Genomic DNA, 13463 nt, shown 5'->3' on the forward strand with positions numbered 1-13463 from the left:
GCGTTACCTCCTTCGCCTTTATAATCGAATTTGGACCGACAGTATCTTTCCCAGACGATGGCGGGAAGCTATCGTCGTTCCCGTTCCGAAACCTGGAAAGGACAAACATCTCCCCTCTAGCTATTGCCCCATTTCTCTCACGAGTAGTGTCGGTAAGGTTTTGGAGCGTATGGTGAATTACCGTTTAGCGTGGTGGCTGGAATCCCGCAGTCTTTTAACACCTGCCCAATGCGGATTCCGAAAGCATCGTTCTGCAGTTGACCATCTTGTTGCTCTCTCCACTTATATCATAAACAATTTTCTCCGGAAACGCCAAACAGTAGCAATATTTTTTGGTCTGGAGAGAGCATACGATACCTGTTGGAGGACAGGCATCCTCCGCACACTGTTCTCTTGGGGCTTTCGAGGCCGGCTGCCTCTTTTTCTTCGCGAATTTATGGCAGAGCGCACATCTAGGGTGCGGGTGAACACTGCTCTCTCCCGTACTTTCTCCCAAGAAAACGGGGTACCCCAGGGCTCCATGCTGAGTGTTGTACTGTTTGCCATTGCCATATCCCATTATGGATTGTCTCCTTCCTGATGTCTCAGGCTCCCTCTTTGTGGACGATTTTACGATCTACTACAGCTCTCAACGGACCAGCCTTCTTGAACGACGTCTTCAAGGATGTCTCGATCACCCCCACTCTTGGAGCATCAAAACCGGCTTCAGTTTTTCTCCCAGTAAGACTGTTTGTGTTAATTTTTGGCGACGTAAGGAGTTTCTTCCACTCTCCTTACATCTAGGACCTGTCAACCTTCAGTTTTCAGACGTCGCTAAATTCTTGGGTCTTATGTTTGACAGAAAACTGTGCTGGTCCTCCCACGTTTCCTATCTTTCGGCTCGCTATCTGCGATCCCTCAACACCCTCCGTGTCCTGAATGGTACCTCCTGGGGAGCGGACCGAGTGGTCCTTCTCCGCCTCTATCGCGCCTTAGTGTGCTCGAAATTGGACTATGGAAGCATAGTCTACTCCTCTGCTCGGCCGTCTATTCTTCGTTGTCTTGACTCTATCCACCACCGCGGATTACGTTTAGTGTCTGGAGCTTTTTACACCAGCCCTGTGGAAAGCCTTTATGCTGAGACTGCTGAACCTCCGCTGTCCAATCGGCGAGCAGTCCTTCGGAGTCGTTATGCTAGCCATCTGTCTTCCATGGCTGCTAATCCAGCCCATGACATTTTTTTCGACACCTCCTTTGATGTAGGGTATGCAGGCCGCCCCCTCCTCCCTACAACCACCGGGAGTCCGCTTCAGTCAACTGCTCCATTCTCTTTCCTTCAGCTTTCCTAAAACCTTCTTGACAACTTGGGGTACAGCACTGCCTAGGCTCCGTCCCTGGATCTGCCTGCTCCGTGACCTTTGTCGATTTCCCAAGGATGGTGCCCCTTCACTTGTTTATCGCCGGGCATTTGCTGGTCTATGTGCACAAATGACGGGCGCCACATTTATTTACGCAGACGGCTCGAAAACATCGTTAGGTGTAGGGAGTGCCTATATTGTTGGCGACACCCCAAATCACTTTTGGCTTCCCGACCAGTGTTCAGTTTATACTGCGGAGCTTTACTTTGTTCTCCAGGCTGTCCACTACATCTGCCGCCATCAGCGGATACAGTACATAATCTGCTCAGATTCTCTAAGCTGTATCCTCAGTGTCCAAGCTCTTTACCAAGTCCACCCTCTGGTCCAGCGGATTCAGGACTGTCGGCGCTTGCTCCACCTGGGGGGCATTTCGGTGGCGTTCCTCTGGCTCCCGGGACACGCTGGAATTTGTGGGAATGAGGTGGCCGATGTAGCGGCCATGGCTGCAGTCTCTCTCCTTCGGCCAGCTATTCAATCGATTCCCTTCACTGATCTACGGAGCGTTTTATGTCTTAGAGTTGTTCTTGTATGGTACTCACATTGGTCGACACTTCCCCATAATAAATTGCGGGACGTGAAAGCTCTTCCTTGTGCTTGGACCTCTTACTCCCGAACGCATCGTCAGGAGGAGGAAATTTTAACTAGACTCCGGATAGGGCACTGTCTTTTTAGCCATCGACATCTTTTAAGCAGCGATCCTCCACTGCTCTGTCCCCACTGCTCTCAGCTGTGGACGTTACGACACCTTTTAATTGAATGCCCCTATTTTACTCCATTACGCGCCCGTCTCCAGCTGTCGCCTGATATATCGTCGATTTTAGCAGATGACACGTGCTCGGCCGATCGCGTTCTCGAGTTTATTAGTGACAGTGAAATGACGTCTGTCATTTGAAGTTTTTTTTGGGGACCACCAACCCCTTTCTGTAGTGGAATTTTAAGCCTTCTTTCTGCTTTTAGTTTCTCCAATTTTTTGAGTTTCGTTCCCATTTCTGCTGTTTTCCATTTTCGGTTTCTATTGTTTCCTAAGTCACAGACCGGGCGCTAATGACCATAGCAGTTTTGCGCCCTAAAACCAAAACAAAAAAAAAGTTCATTTTAACAACTGCTTCACGACGTGTGCTATCTGGATCCTTCCCGCTAACATTGTCTGAAGTTTTCTGACATTTGGAGGTGGTAATTCTCTCTTCAATATGTCCTACGTTCACATAAACCTCCTGGGCTCAACATTCACTGGCCATTGTCATTACCAATCTGGCCCCTTCCCTGCTCCCAGTCCAGCACTACCTCCACCCAGTTGTCTCAGCAATCATGTGCTGCTGCTCGTAATGTGGTTTCAGGTGCCAGAGACTGGTCATGTGTCCATTTTCGTGTGTGTGTGTGTGTGTGTGTGTGTGTGTGTGTGTGTGTGTGTGTGTGTGTGTGTGTGTGTCTCTCTCTCTCTCTCTCTCTCTCTCTCTCTCTGTGTGTGTGTGTGTGTGTGTGTGTGTGTGTGTGTGTGTGTGTGTGTGTGTGTGTGTGTCTCTCTCTCTGTGTGTGTGTGTGTGTGTGTGTGTGTGTGTGTGTCTCTCTCTCTCTCTCTCTGTGTGTGTGTGTGTGTGTGTGTGTGTGTGTCTCTCTCTCTCTCTCTCTCTCTCTCTCTCTCTCTCTCTCTCTCTCTCTGTGTGTGTGTGTGTGTCTGTGTGTCTGTGTGTGTGTGTGTCTCTCTCTCTCTCTCTCTCTCTCTCTCTCTCTCTCTCTGTGTGTGTGTGTGTCTGTGTGTCTGTGTGTCTGTGTGTGTGTCTGTGTGTGTGTGTGTCTGTGTGTGTGTGTGTGTGTGTGTGTGTGTGTGTGTGTGTGTGTGTGTGTGTGTGTGTGTCTCTCTCTGTGTGTGTGTGTGTGTGTGTGTGTGTGTGTGTGTGTGTGTGCGCGCGCGTGTGCACTCCTGCACATGAGAAATATTTTTTTGACAAATGCCTCGTTAGCTGAAAGCTCAATTTGTTACACCTATCTGTGACACAGCACACCTGCACTGTGTGGTGAGTAGCAACTACCCTTTTTATAATATTCTTTCATTCCATCCTGGATTTATCATTGTTTGTTACCAAAAGCTTAACTGTATTTCATGTCAAGTTTTTTCTCTTAAGTTTGATTTTGTGTTAATACAATAAGAATTTGTAAATAAATATACTTCATATAATGCTGATTCTAACTTTGTTAATGAGATGTTTGTGTTAATACATGACCATTGATCTGTTTTTTCAAATAATATTAAATAATGTAACATTTAAAATGAATGTATGTATGGTGGGTTATTGTACACAATTACGTGAAGGTTTCTGAATTAGGAATGTACATTTACCAGCCCTGTGTGTGGGATAGGGCTGATAAGCTGTGACATGTAGAAGTATTTGATAATGACCGATATTAGTATAGCATCCATAGTTATTGGGGTTGTTAGGCACGTAGTTGACGATACCGATTGTTTCATTTGTATGTACTCTGCTTTGAAAGCTTCATCTCGCTTTACCTCCTATGTTCTTGAGATAGTGAAAGTCTCCTCTCCCCCCCCCCCCTTTTTTTTTCTCCTTTGAATTTGTGCAGAAATTGCCACTGCTGGACTAAATTTGTTTCCAAAATATTCTTCTGTGGCTTTGGTCATTTGCTCAACATTTATGTAGTGTCATACATCTCTTGTGGACAGCACCTTCATTTTTACTGATGATTCAGTAGGTGACCATAGTGCAGGATGCACCTACATTGGCAAAGAAAGTTTTAAGTATTGCCTCTCAGACCAGTGCCAACCTGTACATTGGGCAACACATTCTCTAAATGTGTATTCTTAGCTTTCCTCAGTTTTCTACAGGGGCTGTGTGTCCTGCATATGTCACCCTTTATCAAAGCGGATCCAGGTTTGCCTTCTCACTTGTTGATGCTGGTACCAGTGTCTTTTGTTGTCTTGGGGAATGATACTATTAATATTGCTGGTAAGTCTGCATTTCTAATACCTAGATTTTACAGCTATTTTCTTTCCTCAAATGAACTGTGTTGCTGTAAGCAGTAACATTTGATTGCTGTGCCATGAACACTGGCCCTCTCCATGTGATAAACTGGGTGAAATTAAACCTCTCCATACAGCTCATGTGCCTTCCCTTAGTCCATCTTGTCTTGATGTGAAAGTTTTAACTTGGTTCTGCATTGGACACTGTCTTTCCAGCCATTGCCATCTGTTAACACTAAAATGGTGTTTTGACTCTAAGATGGTGGAAAGGGGTCATTTTGACCCCACATAAAACATTTTTGCATTTCACTTAAACAAATACGTTTAGTGTTCATTAATTCATATCTTTTTCTAACAATTGTAATAGTTATTAAATATCATTAATAATTTTGCTTATGTCAACAACAAAAATCTTAAATTTATTGTTGCTAATGGCAACAAGTTTCCTAAACTATAGATTTTCATTTATTAACTATTTGAACAGCCTCCCGCACAAATTTAGTAGACTTGGTCCCTATTACTCTTGCATGGGTTCCAAATGTGGTTCTGTATTACTTTTCACTCAAGTCATTGAAATCTGCTAGACACACACAGCACAGGTGATTTCTGTTTTATGTGCATATTTTCCACTTAAAGCTTTGTAGCACTTCAGTTTCCACTGATCTTATTGCCCTTGCAGATGCTGATTTGCCACTTCCTCTGCTTTCTAGGTGATTTCAGTCCATATCCTCTTCCTCTGTCTGATCTTGCTCTTTTTTTCACTAGAGTTCATTTGCCATCCGAAGTATGAACTACTTCCTTTCCATTTTCTTATTTGTTACTATGTTGTAGAAGATGTTGATATAGATGGGCCATGCATTTATTGCCACCATGTCCAAAGTGTAGTAAAATTGTATGAGATATATGTTGGCCATCTCCTACATGCAGTCTTTATCCTATATTTCTTTTCATTGTAGAGTGTTATGGCGTCTGTGGTATGCAGTTATGGTGCAGTCTGTGTTTGCTACTATGGTACTGGATGATGGAGTGTGTTTCAGCACTGGGCTTCCTTATGTCATCAGAGATTTAATCATGGATCTTGTTCATTATACCAACTAATGGAGTTTTCTTTAGTTTCTTAGAAAGTTGAAGATATGTAAGAAAGTTGTCATCACATGTCTCTCTTGGTTTACAAATGGCTCCAGCAGATGCAGGAAGATGTACACTCCAATTGGTTACTTCTCTGTGTGTGTTCCCTTTGCCAAGGTGTGAGAAAGCATTAAATATATACTTTGTTGTTAAAACATATTTGTCTGGTTTGTTGGACATTAACTGAATGAACCATGAACCTGCATCATGCTCTGCTTGATAATAGTTGCTCATTAGTGGTTATATTTTCTCTACGGTGGTATTAATGAATTCTGTTTTCAATGAACTTCCCCAAATTTTGTGTGGATTTTTTATTGAAAAGGAGAAATCTGAGAAGCTCCTGAAATGTCCCTTCTTGGTGTAATGTCCTTGATAAAAAGTAGACACCTAAGAGTGAAACCAGATATCTACAGATATACCTTTTGTACAAATGAAACTCTGGACATACATTATGGCTATCAGTTTCTCCAGGTACACAGTCAAGCCATTGTCACCACTTTGTGGATGCTTTAATGAACCACTGACAGTTCTCTGCTTTATAACTTACTGTCTGTTTTAACTCCCGCACATTTTAATTTGTTTTTGTCTGAGCTGTCAGAAGGTCTAGCAAGTACAGTAAAAACTGCAAAACACAGCACATTCTGCTCATTATAGTAACATGGTGCAGAAGATTTTTTTGTCTGGGAAACTTACAAAGTGTATCCCTGTACTGTGAGGGGCTAGAATGAACTCGGTTATTCATTGCCTGCCATAAGATGCATCTAAAAGGAGGCTTATACCTAGTGAGGCTTTCATAACATTTCAGCTTAATTACTTAAGGTCTTGTTTTAGGGTTTGACCGTGGTGGTGGTGGTGGTGGTGGTGGTGGTGGTGGTGGTGGTGGTGGTGGTAGCCCCCTCATGGCAATACGTGGATTGCACTGCTGATACCTGAACCGTAAACTCCTCATGTATGCCAAGTAGTAGGTGCCTGTCTAATCTGGGGGCAATGAGTACTCCGGGCAACAGCTACTGTGCCTGGTAATCTTTGCCGAGATAGTGGTGCACACAGGGAGAGCCTCTGACTGAAGTGAGTGGCATCAAGGTGGATGATCCACAGTGAAACAGATCAAACTTGGCCATACTGATGGCCATGCAAAAACAGTTATCTTACCTGGTCCTGATAAAAAGCAAGATTTCAATGCTGAGGCTTGCAACCCATGACATTACCATCTTTGGCCATGCTATGGGCTGAGTTGGGCAATGGATCTTTATCAATACATTGATTGTTAACCAATCACAGACACTTCAGGACTGTGACAAGTTTGGGGATATACCAGATAATATATAACAAACTTTACAGGATTCAAGGTGTCCCCTCCCATCAGGACCTAATACTACAAACAGTTGAACTGCATGCCTATCTAAGGCTGCATGGAGTCCATTTTGTTGCATTTAGAGGACCTATCATCCTAGTATATAAATAAGTTATACAGAACTGCAACCAGTCACTTTTTTGAATAATTAAGTTTTATTCCATGGACCGGTTTTCGAACCTTTTCAGGTTCATCTTCAGATGGTTTCAGGAAGTTACATCATTACTGGTAGTAGCATAATGCTGGGTGCTGGCTCTATGGCAGAAAGATGGGTCACACTTTAATGTATCGCCATGACTAGCTTATCTGTCAATATGGATGTAAATTTAGTTTTTACTTACTGCGACAGTATAGGCGGCCTTTTTCAGTTAGTGTCCATCTGTCTGCCTCCATTTTGATGTCAAGTAGTTATATAAGGACACACACTTCCACATAAACTTCTTAATTTACACTTCGACAGCGAGACTTTTCCAGCATCCAGCATGTGCTTCACAACTGTTGTTTGTAACTGGGATCTAAATGCTGAAGTTCCCAGGAACACAAAATTCTATACAATATTTCTACAAAAACCACACTTGAGGAATCTGACAAGTGTAAAAGTCAGGAAATCGAAAGGTGACAATTTTTTAATTTCAAAATGTCAGTTTTGTGAAAGTAGAATCACTATTTTCTGTCAATGAATTAAGATGGTGTTTAAGACTTTTGATCTTCAAGTAGTTCAGTCACTGAAATTTTCAGTACATCTTCTGAGAGCTGTAAGTTTCAAATGAAGAGCAGAAACTAATTCCATCTTACACTGGGTACTTCCAGTAGAATCATTAGTAATACTGACTTTTCTGTAATGTACATTGCACTGTAACAGATCTGCTAATTCAACAACGATAGACACATGTCAATTGCACAGCCACTGTGCCTCCAACACCCCCATCACAATGGTCTTAGCCATCACCACTACCACTGGCAGCACCATCACGGTGCTGATCTATCCTGGGCAAACTTCCTCATTTCTACATAGCTAACATAATATACACCCATTTGAACTGCGTATTTATTCAAACCTCTGTCTCACTCCACAATTTTTTACCGCCACAGCTGCATTGATGGGGAGTCCTCACAACTCTAAAGGAATTAATACGCAAGTCTGGTGGGCCGATATGCAGTCAGCACTGAATGATAGTATCTTTCTGAGAGAAACTGAGAGCCCGGCAATGCAGACCCCTGCCCTCTGCAGTCATAAGGGATATTACAAGAACTGTAGCAACTATAATCGAGAGGCAGGTGGAGTTTGCGTCTGTCCTGAACTTGGTATGTAGTGGACCCATGCCCTTTTGAAGCTGTGGCTGTCAAGATAAGGATGACTCAGGAAACAACTGTCCACAATGTATATCGTCCTCCAGATGGTGCAGTACCCCTGAGCCTATTGGCTTCACTGATTGATCAACTCCCCAAACCTATGTACTTTTGGGAGATTTTAACTGCATAACCCCTTGTGAGGTGGTGCCATGCTAACTGGTTGAGGTAAGGAGGTCGAAAATTTACTATCACAAATCGACATCGACCTCGTACTTTTCCTCATCCTCATCCTCATCCTCCTCTTCTTCCTCATCCTCCTCTTCTTCCTCATCCTCCTCTTCTTCCTCATCCTCCTCTTCTTCCTCATCCTCCTCTTCTTCCTCATCCTCCTCTTCTTCCTCATCCTCCTCTTCTTCCTCATCCTCCTCTTCTTCCTCATCCTCCTCTTCTTCCTCATCCTCCTCTTCTTCCTCATCCTCCTCTTCTTCCTCATCCTCCTCTTCTTCCTCATCCTCCTCTTCTTCCTCATCCTCCTCTTCTTCCTCATCCTCCTCTTCTTCCTCATCCTCCTCTTCTTCCTCATCCTCCTCTTCTTCCTCATCCTCCTCTTCTTCCTCATCCTCCTCTTCTTCCTCATCCTCCTCTTCTTCCTCATCCTCCTCTTCTTCCTCATCCTCCTCTTCTTCCTCATCCTCCTCTTCTTCCTCATCCTCCTCTTCTTCCTCATCCTCCTCTTCTTCCTCATCCTCCTCTTCTTCCTCATCCTCCTCTTCTTCCTCATCCTCCTCTTCTTCCTCATCCTCCTCTTCTTCCTCATCCTCCTCTTCTTCCTCATCCTCCTCTTCTTCCTCATCCTCCTCTTCTTCCTCATCCTCCTCTTCTTCCTCATCCTCCTCTTCTTCCTCTTCCTCCTCTTCTTCCTCTTCCTCCTCTTCTTCCTCTTCCTCCTCTTCTTCCTCTTCCTCCTCTTCTTCCTCTTCCTCCTCTTCTTCCTCTTCCTCTTCTTCCTCTTCCTCCTCTTCTTCCTCTTCCTCCTCTTCTTCCTCTTCCTCCTCTTCTTCCTCATCTTCCTTCTCTTCCTCCTCTTGTTGCTCCTCCTCTTGTTGCTCCTCCTCTTGTTGCTCCTCCTCTTGTTGCTCCTCCTCTTGTTGCTCCTCCTCTTGTTGCTCCTCCTCTTGTTGCTCCTCCTCTTGTTGCTCCTCCTCTTGTTGCTCCTCCTCTTGTTGTTGCTCCTCCTCTTGTTGTTGCTCCTCCTCTTGTTGTTGCTCCTCCTCTTGTTGTTGCTCCTCCTCTTGTTGTTGCTCCTCCTCTTGTTGTTGCTCCTCCTCTTGTTGTTGCTCCTCCTCCTCTTGTTGTTGCTCCTCCTCCTCTTGTTGTTGCTCCTCCTCCTCTTGTTGTTGCTCCTCCTCCTCTTGTTGTTGCTCCTCCTCCTCTTGTTGTTGCTCCTCCTCCTCTTGTTGTTGCTCCTCCTCCTCTTGTTGTTGCTCCTCCTCCTCTTGTTGTTGCTCCTCCTCCTCTTGTTGTTGCTCCTCCTCCTCTTGTTGTTGCTCCTCCTCCTCTTGTTGTTGCTCCTCCTCCTCTTGTTGTTGCTCCTCCTCCTCTTGTTGTTGCTCCTCCTCCTCTTGTTGTTGCTCCTCCTCCTCTTGTTGTTGCTCCTCCTCCTCTTGTTGTTGCTCCTCCTCCTCTTGTTGTTGCTCCTCCTCCTCTTGTTGTTGCTCCTCCTCCTCTTGTTGTTGCTCCTCCTCCTCTTGTTGTTGCTCCTCCTCCTCTTGTTGTTGCTCCTCCTCCTCTTGTTGTTGCTCCTCCTCCTCTTGTTGTTGCTCCTCCTCCTCTTGTTGTTGCTCCTCCTCCTCTTGTTGTTGCTCCTCCTCCTCTTGTTGTTGCTGCTCCTCCTCTTGTTGTTGCTGCTCCTCCTCTTGTTGTTGCTGCTCCTCCTCTTGTTGTTGCTGCTCCTCCTCCTCTTGTTGCTGCTCCTCCTCCTCTTGTTGCTGCTCCTCCTCCTCTTGTTGCTGCTCCTCCTCCTCTTGTTGCTGCTCCTCCTCCTCTTGTTGCTGCTCCTCCTCCTCTTGTTGCTGCTCCTCCTCCTCTTGTTGCTGCTCCTCCTCCTCTTGTTGCTGCTCCTCCTCCTCTTGTTGCTGCTCCTCCTCCTCTTGTTGCTGCTCCTCCTCCTCTTGTTGCTGCTCCTCCTCCTCTTGTTGCTGCTCCTCCTCCTCTTGTTGCTGCTCCTCCTCCTCTTGTTGCTGCTCCTCCTCCTCTTGTTGCTGCTCCTCCTCCTCTTGTTGCTGCTCCTCCTCCTCTTGTTGCTGCTCCTCCTCCTCTTGTTGCTGCTCCTCCTCCTCTTGTTGCTGCTCCTCCTCCTCTTGTTGCTGCTCCTCCTCCTCTTGTTGCTGCTCCTCCTCCTCTTGTTGCTGCTCCTCCTCCTCTTGTTGCTGCTCCTCCTCCTCTTGTTGCTGCTCCTCCTCCTCTTGTTGCTGCTCCTCCTCCTCTTGTTGCTGCTCCTCCTCCTCTTGTTGCTGCTCCTCCTCCTCTTGTTGCTGCTCCTCCTCCTCTTGTTGCTGCTCCTCCTCCTCTTGTTGCTGCTCCTCCTCCTCTTGTTGCTGCTCCTCCTCCTCTTGTTGCTGCTCCTCCTCCTCTTGTTGCTGCTCCTCCTCCTCTTGTTGCTGCTCCTCCTCCTCTTGTTGCTGCTCCTCCTCCTCTTGTTGCTGCTCCTCCTCCTCTTGTTGCTGCTCCTCCTCCTCTTGTTGCTGCTCCTCCTCCTCTTGTTGCTGCTCCTCCTCCTCTTGTTGCTGCTCCTCCTCCTCTTGTTGCTGCTCCTCCTCCTCTTGTTGCTGCTCCTCCTCCTCTTGTTGCTGCTCCTCCTCCTCTTGTTGCTGCTCCTCCTCCTCTTGTTGCTGCTCCTCCTCCTCTTGTTGCTGCTCCTCCTCCTCTTGTTGCTGCTCCTCCTCCTCTTGTTGCTGCTCCTCCTCCTCTTGTTGCTGCTCCTCCTCCTCTTGTTGCTGCTCCTCCTCCTCTTGTTGCTGCTCCTCCTCCTCTTGTTGCTGCTCCTCCTCCTCCTCTTGTTGCTGCTCCTCCTCCTCCTCTTGTTGCTGCTCCTCCTCCTCCTCTTGTTGCTGCTCCTCCTCCTCCTCTTGTTGCTGCTCCTCCTCCTCCTCTTGTTGCTGCTCCTCCTCCTCCTCTTGTTGCTGCTCCTCCTCCTCCTCTTGTTGCTGCTCCTCCTCCTCCTCTTGTTGCTGCTCCTCCTCCTCCTCTTGTTGCTGCTCCTCCTCCTCCTCTTGTTGCTGCTCCTCCTCCTCCTCTTGTTGCTGCTCCTCCTCCTCCTCTTGTTGCTGCTCCTCCTCCTCCTCTTGTTGCTGCTCCTCCTCCTCCTCTTGTTGCTGCTCCTCCTCCTCCTCTTGTTGCTGCTCCTCCTCCTCCTCTTGTTGCTGCTCCTCCTCCTCCTCTTGTTGCTGCTCCTCCTCCTCCTCTTGTTGCTGCTCCTCCTCCTCCTCTTGTTGCTGCTCCTCCTCCTCCTCTTGTTGCTGCTCCTCCTCCTCCTCTTGTTGCTGCTCCTCCTCCTCCTCTTGTTGCTGCTCCTCCTCCTCCTCTTGTTGCTGCTCCTCCTCCTCCTCTTGTTGCTGCTCCTCCTCCTCCTCTTGTTGCTGCTCCTCCTCCTCCTCTTGTTGCTGCTCCTCCTCCTCCTCTTGTTGCTGCTCCTCCTCCTCCTCTTGTTGCTGCTCCTCCTCCTCCTCTTGTTGCTGCTCCTCCTCCTCCTCTTGTTGCTGCTCCTCCTCCTCCTCTTGTTGCTGCTCCTCCTCCTCCTCTTGTTGCTGCTCCTCCTCCTCCTCTTGTTGCTGCTCCTCCTCCTCCTCTTGTTGCTGCTCCTCCTCCTCCTCTTGTTGCTGCTCCTCCTCCTCCTCTTGTTGCTGCTCCTCCTCCTCCTCTTGTTGCTGCTCCTCCTCCTCCTCTTGTTGCTGCTCCTCCTCCTCCTCTTGTTGCTGCTCCTCCTCCTCCTCTTGTTGCTGCTCCTCCTCCTCCTCTTGTTGCTGCTCCTCCTCCTCCTCTTGTTGCTGCTCCTCCTCCTCCTCTTGTTGCTGCTCCTCCTCCTCCTCTTGTTGCTGCTCCTCCTCCTCCTCTTGTTGCTGCTCCTCCTCCTCCTCTTGTTGCTGCTCCTCCTCCTCCTCTTGTTGCTGCTCCTCCTCCTCCTCTTGTTGCTGCTCCTCCTCCTCCTCTTGTTGCTGCTCCTCCTCCTCCTCTTGTTGCTGCTCCTCCTCCTCCTCTTGTTGCTGCTCCTCCTCCTCCTCTTGTTGCTGCTCCTCCTCCTCCTCTTGTTGCTGCTCCTCCTCCTCCTCTTGTTGCTGCTCCTCCTCCTCCTCTTGTTGCTGCTCCTCCTCCTCCTCTTGTTGCTGCTCCTCCTCCTCCTCTTGTTGCTGCTCCTCCTCCTCCTCTTGTTGCTGCTCCTCCTCCTCCTCTTGTTGCTGCTCCTCCTCCTCCTCTTGTTGCTGCTCCTCCTCCTCCTCTTGTTGCTGCTCCTCCTCCTCCTCTTGTTGCTGCTCCTCCTCCTCCTCTTGTTGCTGCTCCTCCTCCTCCTCTTGTTGCTGCTCCTCCTCCTCCTCTTGTTGCTGCTCCTCCTCCTCCTCTTGTTGCTGCTCCTCCTCCTCCTCTTGTTGCTGCTCCTCCTCCTCCTCTTGTTGCTGCTCCTCCTCCTCCTCTTGTTGCTGCTCCTCCTCCTCCTCTTGTTGCTGCTCCTCCTCCTCCTCTTGTTGCTGCTCCTCCTCCTCCTCTTGTTGCTGCTCCTCCTCCTCCTCTTGTTGCTGCTCCTCCTCCTCCTCTTGTTGCTGCTCCTCCTCCTCCTCTTGTTGCTGCTCCTCCTCCTCCTCTTGTTGCTGCTCCTCCTCCTCCTCTTGTTGCTGCTCCTCCTCCTCCTCTTGTTGCTGCTCCTCCTCCTCCTCTTGTTGCTGCTCCTCCTCCTCCTCTTGTTGCTGCTCCTCCTCCTCCTCTTGTTGCTGCTCCTCCTCCTCCTCTTGTTGCTGCTCCTCCTCCTCCTCTTGTTGCTGCTCCTCCTCCTCCTCTTGTTGCTGCTCCTCCTCCTCCTCTTGTTGCTGCTCCTCCTCCTCCTCTTGTTGCTGCTCCTCCTCCTCCTCTTGTTGCTGCTCCTCCTCCTCCTCTTGTTGCTGCTCCTCCTCCTCCTCTTGTTGCTGCTCCTCCTCCTCCTCTTGTTGCTGCTCCTCCTCCTCCTCTTGTTGCTGCTCCTCCTCCTCCTCTTGTTGCTGCTCCTCCTCCTCCTCTTGTTGCTGCTCCTCCTCCTCCTCTTGTTGCTGCTCCTCCTCCTCCTCTT

The 13463-nt window shown here is 47.9% G+C and overlaps 1 protein-coding gene across 1 annotated transcript in view; it reads right to left on the reverse strand.

Moving 5' to 3' along the window:
- Positions 1-8397: 8397 nt before the first annotated feature.
- Positions 8398-13463, reverse strand: part of LOC126233811 (trichohyalin-like) — a 37467-nt gene continuing 32401 nt past the window's right edge. The window contains exon 3 of the mRNA XM_049942886.1: positions 8398-13463. This exon is cut by the window's right edge and continues 622 nt beyond it. Within this exon, the coding sequence (XP_049798843.1) occupies positions 8398-13463 (5066 nt within the window).

Source organism: Schistocerca nitens, chromosome 1 (genome assembly GCF_023898315.1).
Source record: "Schistocerca nitens isolate TAMUIC-IGC-003100 chromosome 1, iqSchNite1.1, whole genome shotgun sequence".
Taxonomy (NCBI): Eukaryota; Metazoa; Arthropoda; class Insecta; order Orthoptera; family Acrididae; genus Schistocerca; species Schistocerca nitens.